The 16,541-nt window shown below is 40.3% G+C and overlaps 1 protein-coding gene across 1 annotated transcript in view; it reads right to left on the bottom strand.

Moving 5' to 3' along the window:
• atf2 (activating transcription factor 2) overlaps positions 1-16,541 on the bottom strand; it is a gene marked incomplete at its 5' end in the record, with an annotated part of 52,667 nt that overhangs the window by 8,007 nt on the left and 28,119 nt on the right. Inside the window, 3 exon segments of the mRNA XM_079820637.1 lie at positions 4,162-4,267; positions 8,051-8,257; positions 11,288-11,455. Coding sequence (XP_079676763.1) covers positions 4,162-4,267; positions 8,051-8,257; positions 11,288-11,455 — 481 coding nt within the window.

Raw genomic sequence — 16,541 nt, 5'->3', positions numbered from 1 at the left:
TTGTAACCTTTAATTAAAGTTACAATGTCATTTTAAACCAACATCATCAGGGTATATTAGAGGCTGTAGCGTGCGGCCAGACTCTCGCACCCCTCCCTACGATCCCCTTCCTTTCCTGCCAACTACTGCAGCGACAGATAATTACTGCACCTGATTTTAATGATACACACACAGGAGAGCGGCAGAGATGCGCGGTCCAAATGCCACCAGCTGTTCTGCAGTTGCATTGAATTAATTGGCTCCTGATGAGGAAGGGAATGAAAAAAGGCTCTCTCGCTCTGACTCAAAAAGAAATGCAGACTACCATGATAATTAATATAGCTAATGAAGCAAGCACCGCTGAAATGGCATTTGGTAATTAATGCGGGAGTATTGGATTGTGTGTGTGCGGTTCTGAAGGCTCCGGATCGGGTGACTCTCTACATGGGGTTGTAAATACCCTCGTAAGGTTGAACACAGAAAACCGAGTTGGGTTTTCTCCGCTCTTCGTCTGCGTGTTCGGGCATCTGTAATTACTCCTAATGGTATTAAGCAGGAAAGGGGGTGATATATTATCATACACAACGTTGCACGCTCCTGAGACCGCTCTCCGCTCACCTCCTCTCGGATCATCTCCGCTGTGAGCAGATGGGGCTTGTGCAATGCCAAACGGAGGCATGGCCTGCCCTGTTTGCAGGGCAGCCTGGGTAATTTTCCCCCACCTGCTACCAGGGCAGCACTGCCTGAGAGATTAAGGCCAGGAACATACTTCACTTAAGTGTGCAATCACAAATGAAAATGCTTTGCCAAGCGAGATCTCGTCGGCCATACTTTACACCTGTCCTAAGCAGGCACAATGCGATTTTCAATATATTTCAGGCCTAACAGACTGTAATGAAGCGAACAAGGCGGGAGCGTTCAGGTGACCGAATGTGAGCACAGGAAACCTGCACTGACGTTTGCACTTTTCACCATATTAAGACCGTTCTTTGACAGGTGATGACCATCTGCGGCTTCTCCATCCTGCAATGAATGTGGCACAAACTAGCGTTGTTTACAAAGCCGGCGAAGACGGAACGAAGCTCTTCTCTGAGCCTCATTTGCACAGGTGACTAATATATGACCCCTCACGGCACTCGGTGACATCGGCGGCATAAACAGGATTGAGGAATGGTTTCGATCAACTCCTTACTCTCCTCTACCTCGCAAAGACCTACCAATGCCTGCAAATGAACCAGCTCCCAGACAACCCAATCTCACCCGACAACCATCCCGCTCATAATATGCATGAGACCTGTCAGTCAAGCTGCTTAACAATGCCGTCGCATAATGAACGGCGCGGCTGCAGCGGCGCATCCGTTGCGAAACCGCGCTTCTGTCAGTCTCTCCTCTATAATACACTCATTTTGGAAGCAATCATTGTCAATACAAGTCAGCGCTGGGTTACAAAATGAGCCAGACACGCACACTCAAAGCCAACGACGTATCGGCGAATCCAAGCGGCGAAAGTTATGTGCACAAAAAGTGCTTACACACTAGCATAGGCAGCCGCTAAGCTTTAGTGTCTGTTGAAGCCAACGCGTACACACAGTCACTCCCACAACCGCTTCTCCGTCCCTCTGACAACAGCTAATTGATATGAAGTGGCTGCATATGGCAGACGAGCCGCAGATCTGCACATTTCACAAGGTGTCATTAAAGCATAACGGCCAAAGAGGCGTGTGTAACAAAAGCAGCCCTCGGTTTCTGAATGCCTCTTTATCACTCATCTTAAAGAGGACAGCGCCACATACAGTGGGGATCATTTTGTTAGCCAACATCGCTGTTGAGCAAATATATGAGTCCTCGGCGTTCTGTGGTAATAATGGGACGAGATGAATCTGTGTTATTTCACACTCAGGGCTAGTTCATTTTCCACTCTTCACATTTCATCAAAAAACCCACAGAACACTCATTAGGAATAACACTCATCTGTTATAGTCAAAACTAAATATGTAAAACAAAAAAGAAAGAACAACCCATTAAGCAGAGCTGGCAGCCCAGAGATTTTTACTCATTTTCAAAGAAAGAAAAGCTATTCAGTGAGATTGAATCCTGAGCAAAATTTAACAACTCTTCACCAACTGAGATTGCGGCCTTGTGAATGAAATCTCAGGATGGAGATTGGCTCTTTGGACTTGGGCCAGTGAGCAACCCAACAGGCATTTTCATTAGTAAGTGAGTTGAAAATCCCAGCTCGCGGTCCTTTCTCTCTCTGCCTACTTCCGGTTTAATCCACACTATATTGCCAAAAGTTTTGGGACGCCTGCCTTTACATGCACATGAACTTTAATGACATCCCATTCTTAATCCGTAGGGTTTAATATGGAGTTGGCCCACCCTTTGCAGCTCTAACAGCTTCAGCTCTTCTGGGAAGGCTTTCCACAAGGTTTAGGAGTGTGTTTATGGGAATTCTTCTAGAAGTGCATTTGTGAGGTCAGGCACTGATGTTGGACGAGAAGGCCTGGCTCTCAGTCTCCGCTCTAATTCATCCCAAAGCTGTTCTATCGGGTTGAGGTCAGGACTCTGAGCAGGACAGTCCAGTTCCTCCACACCAAACTCACTCATCATGTCTTTATGGAGACGCTTTGTGCTCTGGTCAGTCATGTTGGGACAGGGCCGTCCCCAAACTGTTCCCACAAAGTTGGGCGCATGAAATTGTCCAAAATGTCTTGGTATGCTGAAGCAGATCCCTTCGTGGCGGAGTTGCTGTTGTTCCCAATTGCTTCCACTTTGTTATAATCCCTCTAACAGTTGAGTGTGGAATATTTAGTAGTGAGGAAATGTCCCGAATGGACTTATTGCACAGGTGGCAACCTATCACGGCACCACGCTTGAGTTCTCTGAGCTCCTGAGAGCGGCCCATTCTTTCACTAATATCTGTAGAAGCGTCTGCAGGCCTAGTGTTGATTTATACACCTGTGGCCATGGAAGTGATTGAACACCTGAATTCAGTGATTTGGAGAGGTGTCCCAATACTTTTGGCAATATAGTGTAATTGTCCTATTTAAATGAAGGCAACAATGCCAAAAAATGTGTATTGTAAATCGGACAACACTGGTTGTGCTGCGTGCTGAGGATAATGCAATACAAATACATGATTTCTTGCCATTTTACAATCTTTTATCTCAAAAAGAATTTAGACAGCAAGTTCACATTCAAAACTTGGGTAAACTATGATTTTTGTCATTTTACTGTATCATACTAGATACACAAATTCCCAAGGCCTCTAAATGATCAATATGATCAAAACTTTGCTTAAAAATACATTGAACATAATCCACTACATGCCTTCTGCTCTGATTAATAGTTAACTTTTACTTAAAAGGCATTTTAGAATAATTGTAAAAACGTCCACCTTCAGTGTCTTTATAAAAATCATTAAAAATTTCAAAGCATAAAGTAAATAAAAGATCAACTTTCATATTGTTAGTAATATTGCAAGATGAGCATTTACTGGACTGGAGTTATCTAAAAAATTTTTTTTTTTTTAGAAAAATCCTGTTAAAATGCAAGTAACAAATATGATCCATTAGACTTTTGAGGAAGGTGCATTGCATTATATGTTATGCCCCCAAAATAAAAACTACAGAGCTTTGATCATAAAACTAAGTATTTAATATAATCTTTCTAAGACATATTATTTTTAGATAGAGAGTGACAACTGATATGTATATGCATTATGGTAGTTGCCTGTTAAACTGTTATATGATCGTATTGATTTACATAAGCGATCCTAATTTCATATTACTTTTTGGCGATATCAGCAATATCAGCAACTGCTTTGAATAAAACTAAGATGTTTGTCCTCCATATTCTCACTATCTCACTCTATATGAGCCATAAAAGCCTGATTTCTCAAATATGATACTAAACAAAAAAACACATGGAAAATGAATCTAAATTGTTAAGAAGTTTAAAAAAAAGACTATTATTTCACATGTCAGGTTTTTCAGGGTTAAGAGCACTGAAACATGGCATTAATGTTAATTTAATGTTTTCTCCAATACAAATAAACTAAATATAAACACATTTTATGGCTGTTATGATCCATAAGCGCTAGATGTAAATCTTAAAGCAGGCACAGGAGTCTGATGACCAAGCAAGCTGATGTTCAGTGTGGTTCGGTGATGTGGTACTCACGGTGGTATCCTGATTTCTTCTGCAGGAGAGTCACAGGACAGTCTTTATGCGCCAGTAAGAGCTGTTTCAGCTGGGCCACCTCACTACGCAGAAGAGTCACCTCGTTCTGGACAGAGAGAAAGAAGCATGTGACCTATCAAGATGAGCAGATTAGTAAGGAATCAACAGAAGAAGATCATTAGCTTGTCTTCATTTAAGCTTTTTTCGGGACACAATTATAGCTGCTTAATGGCAGAGTCCCAGGAGAGAGAAACACAGAGAGAGCTCTCCCCTCCGTCAGCGAAACACCGGCGCCCATTCTGGTGAGATTTACTCTCGTCTGCCGTTAGGACTCCCATGGGGCTGTGCTGTTCTGTATGCGCTAAAGACAGGCTGTTTAACAGCGAAGGTGACTTTTGCAGGATTTACAGCGAGCTGAACGGGTGCGGAAGAAGGGCACAAGAGCGCAGATTTAGACACTTTCTCTGTTCCTCAGCAACATGGCCGACATTTAATGCAGGAGCCTAAAAGCGTGCCAGTTTATTTCATTCCATCTGTTTTATCTTGGCATGGTGTGCAGAGGAGAAGCAGATTTAAACACAGCTGCTCCAACACTGTGGCAATGTGCACTACGAACTGCCATCTTCCATTACGGCCACTCTCTCGCCATCTATTTTTCCACATCAAAACGCACCCAAGACTACAATATTCAGTCATTCAGTATGGGCCTCCACTTGACCACAGCAGGCTATTATTATTAGTTACTTGAAAATAACTCATAAGGCTCGGGGGCAACCCTGCTCTCAGCGCTGATCGTAAAATAAGACGGACAAATTGATGGTGGACCGGTATGGGTGTTCAATTGCCATGTAGATAGTGTGGCCAATGGCTGAGAGATGGCGAACACATAGTAACTGTAATAAATAGTAAACTGCCTATCTGTCTGGGAATGTGATTGGTCAGTTGTGATCTTTCTGTGGTCAAATATTTTATAATGATGCTACAGATTAAGTTTCAGGGCAATTATCTCCTACATAGCTGTGCTAATTTCATGTCTCTCTGTCTATTTTTCTTCTCATAAAATAACTTTAACTCTCATCCTTCCCAAAACTAAACAAAACTTTTGTTTTTCTTTTTTGAGTGTTCATTGGAGTGGTCCAAGAAGAGTTTTGTTGCACTTGAACCACTAATACACACAAAAAAATTAGCTGGATTCAAGGAGTTTTGTGGTTGAAATTAAAAAAAGTAACAAATCCTTCCCTCACAGGTCAATTTGACCCCCATAGGAATAAATGGAATGAGAGGAATGCTTCAGTACACATAGAAAAACACAAAAAATGTTAAAACTTTATCAAAAAATAAAATCCTTCCCTCACAGGTCAATTTGACCCCCATAGGAATGAATGGAATGAGAGGAATGCTTCAGTACACATAGAAAAACACAAAAAATGTTAAAACTTTATCAAAAAATAAAATAATTATAATGTCAACATGTGTATCTGAATGCATACTGAAGAGACACTGACTTTAGGACCCAGCGGAACAGCTCATCCGCTCCATATAGAGCTATAAGGCCATCTAGTGGCAAGAGACATTAAATATCATCTTATATTATCATTCATTATTCCACAAGAGGTCGGCAAAGACACCCAGTGTAAGATATTCTGAGCTGAATTAAAGAAACACGCCGACTTTTTGGGACTTTATCTTATTCACCCGTATCCCCCAGAGTTAGAGAAGTCCACACACACCATTCTCATCTCCGTGCCATAACTCTGTCTGACGCACCCACCGCTAGCCTAGCTTAGCACAAAGACTGGAGGTAAATGGCTCCAGCTAGGCTACTGCTCAATAAGTGACAAAATAACACCAACATTTTCCTATTTACATGTTGTGATGTGTATAGATAAATCATGTACTAAGACCGACGGAAAATGAAAAGTTGCGATTTTCTAGACCGATATGGCTAGGAACTATTCTCTCATTCCTGCGTAATAATCAAGGAACCACTTATTGAGCAGTAGGCTAGCTGGCTAGCTGAAGTCCCCAAAAGTCTGCGTGTTCCTTTAAAAGGGTTATGCATGAAATTGTGAGTTATTTTGAATTTAAGTTGAAAGAATGTGAATTAATGAATGTACTTAAATTACTGTTAAAATCTAGCAATTTAATTTTAGGGCTTTGGGTCCTTTTGACCCGTGAGCGAAGGATTTATTATAAAGTGCGAGCGAGGGATGAGGGTTAAATCAATGTTTTACGTAGATTTATTTGGTCAAAAACAGGGTAATCACGACCCTGATTGATTAAACATTTAAAATGTTACTAAACATTATATTAAAAAATGCTGTTCTTTGGAACTTTCAATTCATAAAAAATCCAGCAAAAAAGGTTTCTATGAAAATATGAAGCAGCTCAACTGTGTCCAACATTGATAATAATCATAAATGTTTCTTGATCATCATATCAGAATGATTTCTAAAGACTGGAGTAATGATGCTTTGATCTCAGGAATAAATTACACTTTAACATATACTCACATAGAAAACAGCGGATTTAAATTGCAATAATATTTCACAATATAACAGTTTTTACTGCATTTTTGAGTAAATAAATCCATCTTTGATAAGCAAAAGAGACTTCTTTCAAAACTATAAAAAAAAAATCTTATGAACGATTTAAGATTTAATAAAACAAATATTTAGTCTAAAATATGAGACAGAAATACACAGACATCGTTCAACTGGCCAGTAAAAATTCCCAAACGCTGGTCAATTAATCAGCCAGCAATAGGCCAATGTGTTGGTCAGACAAACAAAGGAAGGAACACCAATTGAACATGTTCGTGTTAATATTTCGCAACCAGGTACTTTACCAGTGAACTTTCAATGACACGAATATCTAAAGTGACATATGGCTTCAGGTGCGGTCCTCCCACTCTGCTTTTAAACCCCCAAAAAACATCAAACGAAATGTATAAAATCTGATGAATCTCAATTGTCCCCTCTGCTGTTTTCAGAGGGATGGCGAAGCGGTAAGATCAGGCCCGTTCAGGCCATTAAAGTGTTTAATGCGTTCGCAGACCGGCTGCATCCATAAAGACAGCACAGGGGGGACGTTTGGCTCGAGTGTTGCCGTGCGCTGGTCCGCAAACCCTGACACCTCGTTAAAAAGCCAGTTAAGGATGATGTTAACGTAATTGAGCATCATTAGAGCTCTACGCTCCGATCAGCTGGGCCAACGGGGCAGAGAGGGACAATTACACGAGCCCATCAGCGCTGATAAATGCGCTCGTATTAAACACCTTCCCTCCGATGAAACATACTGTCATGCTCGTTTCCAGAGTCCCAAACATTCGGCAACGCACCCAACACCCTTCTCCAGCTCTCCATCTGTTTCGTGTTAGCTTATCCGTTCACATAACCCACAAATTAATCGCCCTTCCCCCACCCCTTCGCGAAGGCATTGCGCTTTGTTTAAATGGACAAATAAAGAAGACAGCGTGCAAATAAACAGTGGCACATCTCATTAAATTGTCTGGAACGTGCCGACGCTGAGCCGCACTCTCCGTTATCAGCAGAGACAACGGTTACGTGAACTGTTTCGAACTTGTCAGTGGCGGATCCTAATTGCCTGCTACAAAACGGGGGTTGAGAAAGAGACGGCTTTCCCTGAGAGAGTTCCAGGGCAGCTCACAAACGCTCCGACAGAACAGACGACACGCTTGTGTGCCGATGACATCTGGAGGAAACGTCTTTATTGACAGGGCCATATCGATGCAGGAGACTCGAACAATCACGCCGTGGCTGTCATGCAAACACACTTCTTAATTTACATTAATGACTTCATCACCATCTTTGTCTGGCTCTCAAACGCACACATTAATACACTCAAAGAGAGTCTGGTGTGTGTGTACCTGTAGCTGTCCGTTCACGCCGCTCAAGTCTTCTGCTTTTTTCTCCAGACTCTGCACCCAGACTTTCCTCTTCTGTCTGCAGCGAGACGCTGCCGCTCTGTTCCTTTCCAGAAACTTCCGCCGTTTCTCGTCGGGGTCCTCGCTGGTGGTTCTCCGCCGCCGCCCGCCTGTACTGGTTGTGTGCTGGGCTGGAGGAGCGGGAGACACCTACACGGGCCGACAATCAAACATACGAGCGCAAATCAATTAGTGGCATTTGTATCATATGTTCAATTAAAAGCTGCACCTGCCAAGGGTTGACGAAAATAGAAAACACACCAGCCATTAATATTTACTGGTTGCACTTTATTTTACAGTATGTGTACTTAGGTGAACTTGCCTAAGAAATACTGGGTAATATGAGGTAACTACATACGGGTTAAGGTTAGGTTTAGGAGGTTCAGAGTTAGTGCCTAGTTCGAATATTTGATTAGTTGATTTAATGATAGAATATTGAATAGGTTGTCCGATTATCGTCTAAAAAATCCCAATGTTTTCGGCGCTGACGCATCCAATAACACACCTAAAAGCTGTCAGTCAACTCTCAGGGTGTTTTATACTGGTCAGGTTTGCTGGTCAGGTCTGGTTTCACACTCAACTTGTCAAGTCAAGTCAAGTCAACTTTATTTATATAGCGCTTTTAACAATGTAGATTGTTTCAAAGCTGCTTTACAGTGTTAAACAGGAAAGAAATGCAGCATAATTTTATTCAGCCGTATAGCCATTCAGGAGAAAACGCTGATGTCATCAGTTCATTTCAATTATCATACAGTGACAGTGTGGGCTTTACATCAGTAATTAGAGCAGTAATTTAGTTTATATGGTTAATTTAGTTGAATAATTCGATTTATTTGGATATTTAGTTGAAAAATGTAGTGTCCCCAACTGAGCTAGCCAAGCCAGAGGCAACAGTGGCAAGGAAACCAAAACCCTGTCAGGTGACCTAATGGAGAAAAATAAACCTTGGGAGAAACCAGGCTCAGTCGGGGGGGCAGTTCTCCTCTGGCCAATCAACAAACAGCGTGTGATTATTATTCTGGCAACTTTACAGGTCAGAGGTCATAATAGATCGGAATATTCGAAAGATCACAGGCAACACGCCGGAGACGGGTTTATTGAGGATGATGTGTTGATTAAATAATTATTAAAGTGCAATATTCGAACAATCGGAGTCAACACGGCGGAGACGGGTTTATTGAGGATGACATATCGATTTAACAATTATTAAATTGTAATATTCGAACAATCGGAGTCAACACGCCGGAGACGGGTTTATTGAGGATGACATATCGATTTAACAATTATTAAATTGTAATATTCGAACAATCTGAGTCAACACGGCGGAGACGGGTTTATTGAGGATGACATATTGATTTAACAATTATTAAATTGTAATATTCGAACAATCGGAGTCAACACGCCGGAGACGGGTTTATTGAGGATGACATATCGATTTAACAATTATTAAATTGTAATATTCGAACAATCGGAGTCAACACGGCGGAGACGGGTTTATTGAGGATGACATATCGATTTAACAATTATTAAATTGTAATATTCGAACAATCGGAGTCAACACGCCGGAGACGGGTTTATTGAGGATGACATATCGATTTAACAATTATTAAATTGTAATATTCGAACAATCTGAGTCAACACGGCGGAGACGGGTTTATTGAGGATGACATATTGATTTAACAATTATTAAATTGTAATATTCGAACAATCGGAGTCAACACGCCGGAGACGGGTTTATTGAGGATGACATATCGATTTAACAATTATTAAATTGTAATATTCGAACAATCGGAGTCAACACGGCGGAGACGGGTTTATTGAGGATGACATATCGATTTAACAATTATTAAATTGTAATATTCGAACAATCGGAGTCAACACGGCGGAGACGGGTTTATTGAGATGCCGTGTCTCCCACGTACACTGTAGACTTGTGGCATATAACGGTTATGGTAACTTGAGGCGATGTCGAATAACAGTCAAATGTTTCAGCATGTTACATTAATTATATGGCTTGAGTTAATATAGCCTATTCCCTGATGAATTAAACAGTTTGTTATCATACAGATTGAGAGCGTGAATGGCCTCTTTCTGTTTATATGTGTGTAGCCTATACGTGCGTGCATGCTGGGGGAGGACTTGCGATTTTCGAATAATAATCGAATAATTCCCAGCGATCATCGAATATTATTTTTGCTTGAAATGCCCATCCCTAGTTATTACACAGTTATTGGACTGGACTGTAAAATAAACTGGGTTACACTTTATTTTAAGGTGTCCGTGTTACTGTGTAATTATATATTTAAGTAATAATAATTCACTACATGTACTTACTATAGGTAAGTTGTATGTAATTATAATATTATATAATTTATAGTTATTACTACAGTAATTACATGTGACGTGTACAACAAGAACACTGTAAAATAAAGTGTTAATAAAAACTGCTACCATATTTATTACAGACTATGAAAATATACATTGCATTTGATTAGTTGTTTGCAAAATATTCTTTTTTTTAATATTATGGCTGTTTGAAAATGGGGGTGGTTCTGGGTAACACTTTACATAAGGTACAATTTGTTAATCGTAGTTAATGCGTTAGGTATCATGCAACAAACAATAAACAACTATTTCTTCATTAATGAGTTAAAGTGTTAATTCATCAATATATATATACAACTGTTCAAAGGTTTGGGGTCATTAAGATGTTTTTATAAGAAAATCACACTTTTATTCAGCAAGGGTGCATAAAATTGATCAAAATTGACAGTAAATACGTTTACATTGTTACAAAAAAACCTCTGAAAGTATCAGTTTTCGAAAAAAAAATGGCAGCATTGCCAATAAGAAATGTTTTTTGAGCACCAAACATGAAGGATCATGTGACTGAAGATTGGAGTAATAAACATTTCACAATATTATTATTATAACTGCATTTTCAATTAATGCAGACTTGCTGAGCAGAAGAGACTTTTTTTCAAAAACACCAAACTCATACCAAACCTAAACTTGTGAAAAGTAGTGTCCTTTTCTTTGACTCATAATACATTAACTATTGTTAAATTTCAACTGTATATAATAATATATAATAGAAATCAGCAATTCTTCAATTGATTGCAATTCAATTCATTCTAATTCTTCTGGGATTGTTTGCGTGAGATATTTAACAGTACATACAGGCGTTTCTGTAGTGGAAGTAGCCGGCTGCTGTAGGGACTTGGGGCGTGGCTCCTCAGTCGGAGGCGGGGCTGGGGGCGGGGTCTCGCTGGCCGAGCTGCTCTGGATGTCACCTGCATCGCCGTTGGTTACCTGAGGGAGCTGCTGACTGAGGACCGCCTTCAGCTTCTACAGGTGAGAGTCAGAGGTCAAGTCAACATGTACTATTATAGCCTGTAATGTCTTTAAAATACTGTCCAATCAAACTGTTTCAAAAGCGGACATCAATGATAAACTACATCAAGAGAATCTAACAGAAATGATTTGGTTTACCAAGGCACACCAGACCATTATGAATGGCCAAAATGGCTTTATGCAATTTGTATGTTTTTTTTTTTTATCAGTTTGCTAGAAAATATCATATTAAGTTTTATGGTATAGAGTCTTCAAAATATATCAAGAGTTTTGTTAACCGACCCAGGAAAACAAAGTCTTTTGAATTTATTCTTTTTTTTTTTGTTCATGTCATTACATTGTTTAGAGCATTGGTTCCCAAACACGTTCCTGGAGGCCCACTAACAGTGAACATTTTGCATGTCTCCTTTGTCTGACACACACAAACATTGGGTTTTGGAGTCACTACTAATGAGCTGATGACCTGAATCAGGTGTGTTTGATTGAGGAGACATGCAAAATGTGCACTGTTGGTGGGCCTCCAGGAACGTGGTTGGGAACCACTGGTTTAGAGCATAAGAAACAAATGGGGAAAAACATTTTTATGATTTTTTTTATTCATATGTTATGCAAATGTCCTCGTAAGTGGACACCAGGACTCAGTTGTGTAAAAAAAGACATGGAAATGTAGCCTGACGTTGTCATACTCAGATTCTAGAAAGAATAGTCTGATCTGCCCCATTGGGCTGTGATTATGGGACGTGTTTCAACCAAACCAGGAAAGAAAATGCCTCTGCACTCAATTGGACAGACCTACAACCAATCAGAGCAACGGAGTAAGTGAGCGACGCATAGTTGTCAACAGGACTCAACTGCACGCACGCTGGGAGAAGAAGAAGAAGAAGAAGAAGATGAGTGTAAACAATCTTTGCCGGTGTTTACCAGAGATATAGTAAAGGTGAAGGCATATACCAACAAGTTCTCCGTTTAATAAACAAACTCAACCCAAGCGCTCTTTGGTGACATGAATGATGACGTTACTGTTGATCATCTGTCAATCATCGTATAAAGCCCGCCCTGACAATTTGATTGGTCCAAACAGCTCTGGTTCCAGCATAGTTGCTCCACAACAGATCAAGTCCAGACCGAACTTCCCAACCTCAAATGTTGTGGGCGGGGCTAAGATCGGCTGGCATCCAGACTAATGGAAATGTACAGGCAAAAACAATGGGATTTTTCTTTTCATTCACCAATCAATTTTAAGGTTTTAGGTGGTTGTTTTTTTAACCAAACTTTGTTTAAAGATGATTCTCAACTGTTATGAAAGATATAACGGAACGAATTGATAAACCATTTTACTTTATGCAATATGTGGGTAAAACGGCCATACATGGGTTTTCCCATTCAATACAATGTGCCTATACACTGGATCTAATGTGTTCTTGGCGCAACATGTAATGAAAAAGATGTGTAATAATGGGAAAAATAGTTGGCGACATTTTCATAATAATATCTAATATTCAATAGGAACATTAATATGTAATTTCTTTCCCTATTCACTCCTAGAATGCCTTATAAACATGATTTAAGTCCTGGTGTCCTCTATTGAGGACATGAAATCAATGCCCCGTTTCGTAAGAAAAAGTCATGTTTTGATTAGAAACCCCATAACATTTTTCTGAGATGTTGATTTATAACAAACAATAAATGATTATTACAAAATATTATATTTCCATAAGAGTGCTACATTTGATCATTCAGTCATTTTTAAAGACCAAGGAGAAGTTGTGGTCCTCAAAACAAATGGTATCTCTGAAAAGCCCTGAATGTGCTCTTTACAGGACATCCAGACTTTAAACTGTGACATGTATGGTGTCAGAGAAATTCACTAAAATGTGAGTTCGCATTAGCAAAATGATGCTGAAATTTTGAGGACAAAAAAGGTCCATTGTCTATTGTCGATAGTGTATCGATGTGAGAAGCGAAGCTCACACAGAAGTCACTTTCAAACCGAGTATTGTTGGTCAATAACCAACTTGAACCGGTTGCCAAATCTGTTTGGGAAAACTTTTGTCCTCACACAAAATTCCTATTGACATGACCGGATTTTTCCCGTGAAAATTTGTTGAAAAACGGTAAATATGCAGAGAGTAAGAATACAACCGTTTATTCCCCTTTATGTCCAATTCCACATTTACCAGCCCTTGAATGTCACATTCAAAATACCGAGCTGTGATTGGTCACTTGTAGTTGTGGCCAAAGTGTTGAAGTAAGCAACAGACTTTATGCCGACGGTCAGAAATCTGCCTATGCGCACAGCGTTTGACAATAAAATCTCCCTGTCTTCAGCATTTCCATATACTTCCATCATAACTGCAGTGAAATGAGAAAACATGGTGCTCTCTCTCTTTCTCTCTGGGATCAGGAGGCTAAACTACATTAGAGAGAGGCGAGAACTGAAGATTAGAATAATTAACTTCTGCGGAAAACCAGAGGCAAGGATTAAAACAACATATTCATCACAGCTTTAAACAGATGCTTCCCTCAGAGCTCTTCCACAGGAGTAAGAGCTGTCGTAGCTAATTCCCTATTCCCTGGAGATGGCTGTGATTTTCTCTTGTCAGGGAAATCTGCCTTTCCCTGGCGTACTGTAGCGTGTGCAGCATAGAGACCTCGGCGCCGAGAGCTTTTCTCATCACTATGAGCAACCCCCATAATGACAATACGAGCGCTTGGCGAAGTTTAAAATCATTTGCAGCGATACTTTGACGATACTCGATATCAATATATTTCGATATTTATCTATTTGCTCTGAATAGTCACTGCTCTAACATTGATTAAAAAAGTTTTTATATGTATACACACACTGATCAGGCAGGTGATTATCTCTTCATCACGGCACCTGTTAGTGGGTGGGATATATTAGGCAGCAAGTGAACATTTTGGCGGAGGACACGTTTCAAGCTAGGAGGGCATCAAGGCACGTCCGAATCTAATGTTAGCTTCACTTCCTGTCTCTTGAGAGACCTTCCTCTGATTGATTTTTGAAGGCATCATAGATGCATTTTTGATATCCCACAATCCTGTGCGTTCCATTTTGTGACAGTTGAGCTGGGAAAAAAAGATGGTGTGCGAAAGTTGCGCTTGCTGGTCAGTTTGTGTGTAAATGTACATTTTTTATCAACATTTTCCACTTCTGCTGTCATTTCTAGCGAGAAATTACTAATGTAGTATTTAAATATTTGTTTAGTTCTCACCAAAGCTCATCTATTTTGCTGTAGATCATTAAACGGTTACACTGCCTTAGAAGTCTGTCCGAAAATCATTTTCGTGAGGTGCCTTCATGCACAAACGCTGCCTTACAAGTCATCGTCTGATAAGGCAGCGAGGCAACAAGTCGGCTGCCTTGGTTTTCAGACGCAGCCAGTGTCCTCAAAGTTGATGTGTTAGAAGCAGGAAAAGTGTAAGGATCTGAGCGAGTTTGACAAAAAGTATTCCCTGGTGACTGTGGCTCTTTCAGCAGAAAATGCGCCTGCCACAAAGCAAAAATGCTTCAGGAATTGGTTTGAGGAGCACAACAACGAGTTTGAGGTGTTGACTTGGCCTCCAAATTCCCCAGATCTCAATCCAATCGAGCAACTTACAGGACTTTAAGGATCTGCTGCTAACATCTAGTGGAGTCCTTGCCTCGACAGGTCAGGGCTGTTTTGGCAGCAAAAGTGGAACCAACACAATATTACTAAGGTGGTCATAATCTTATGTATGATTGGTGTACATACACAAACAGGGCTTGTCATTAACATCCGCCAATCTGCCAAATGCGTGTGTATTTCAGCAGTGGCGTGCAACTCCTGCTAGCCACTTTGTCAGGTTGAATTTATAAAAAAAATTTCAATTGTAGTCTTTTAAAAAGGCATCTGAAAAAATAAACTAGTGCAATGTAGTGTTGTCAAAAATATAGATTTTTTTTTATACATATCGATACTGAAATATCTGAAACGCTTCCAATACTCATTTTCCACAGAATAGACAAACAATACCAGCATCTCTCTCTTTCTCTCAGCTCTCCGACAGCGAGTGACACACAAACCCGTCTCCCCTCGTTTCATTTGCTCCGGATGAATATTGTTGCTGTTATAGGGCTTGAATATCGCCGTGGGATTGCACATAATTTTACTCATTCCTGCAGGTTTTGCGCTCCCACCCAAAGTGCGCCACATAAAGTGCCTCTCTTTTTCGCTGTTTATTGCACTTAAACAGTCAAATACACACAAAATAATGTCAAAATGCCGGTCTTGGCGAGTTTTCACGTGAAAACGGTCAGTTCTGTCTTAAGTGAACGTAAACAGTTGGGGAAGAATGTGTATGTGTAAAGGCGGGCATACCCTGTGCGAATTCGGACACTCGGGAGGTCGTGAGATATTGCACACAGCATTTTTATATAGAATCAATACAGAAACAAACTATCTGTGAAATTAGATAGTAGTAACCCTTCCGCGGATATTCAGTATCATAACAAGCAAAGAGTCTCAACTGAAAAAACACTGCGCTGCCAAAACGCTCTCAAGCGCCCACAGCGAGACGTTTTCAGCCGGATAAAAAACACGCGGCCTAACAGTGTAATGGATCCGTGCGTTGGCTCTTAAAGTGACAGGAGCCTATTAACCTGCTGACAAATTATGAAATGATATAAAAAATATCTATCTGGCAGTTTTTTTTCCCATGGTATTGATGTCAAAATTGTGGCCAGTGAAAATGCTGAGTGGCTAGTAACTTTGGAAAACCACTAGCCACAGCGGCTGCTGAGCAAAAAAGTGAATGTCAAGCCCTGCGAATACACACAATTTTCTGCAAATGAAATATTGTTTAGGTGGAGGATTTAAATAAGCCCGTACTGGCTGTCCACCACTTCCTATATGAATTATATTATATTTTCTTTTCTGTATATCTTTTATATTGTGAAAAAAAAAAAACTAAAACATATTTTTAACCCTTAAATGCATACCTCGGGTCATTAGCGACCCAAGATGTCATTCACTGCCCTCCTCCTCATTCATTTTTTAAAGTTAGACATTAACCTTCTTAGTATTCCTCAATCAAT

This window comes from Gobio gobio (genome assembly GCF_949357685.1).
Source record: "Gobio gobio genome assembly, chromosome: 7".
In the NCBI taxonomy this organism is placed as follows: domain Eukaryota; kingdom Metazoa; phylum Chordata; class Actinopteri; order Cypriniformes; family Gobionidae; genus Gobio; species Gobio gobio.
Note: the sequence above shows the minus strand (reverse complement) of the source record. Positions and strands in the feature narration are given on the sequence as shown.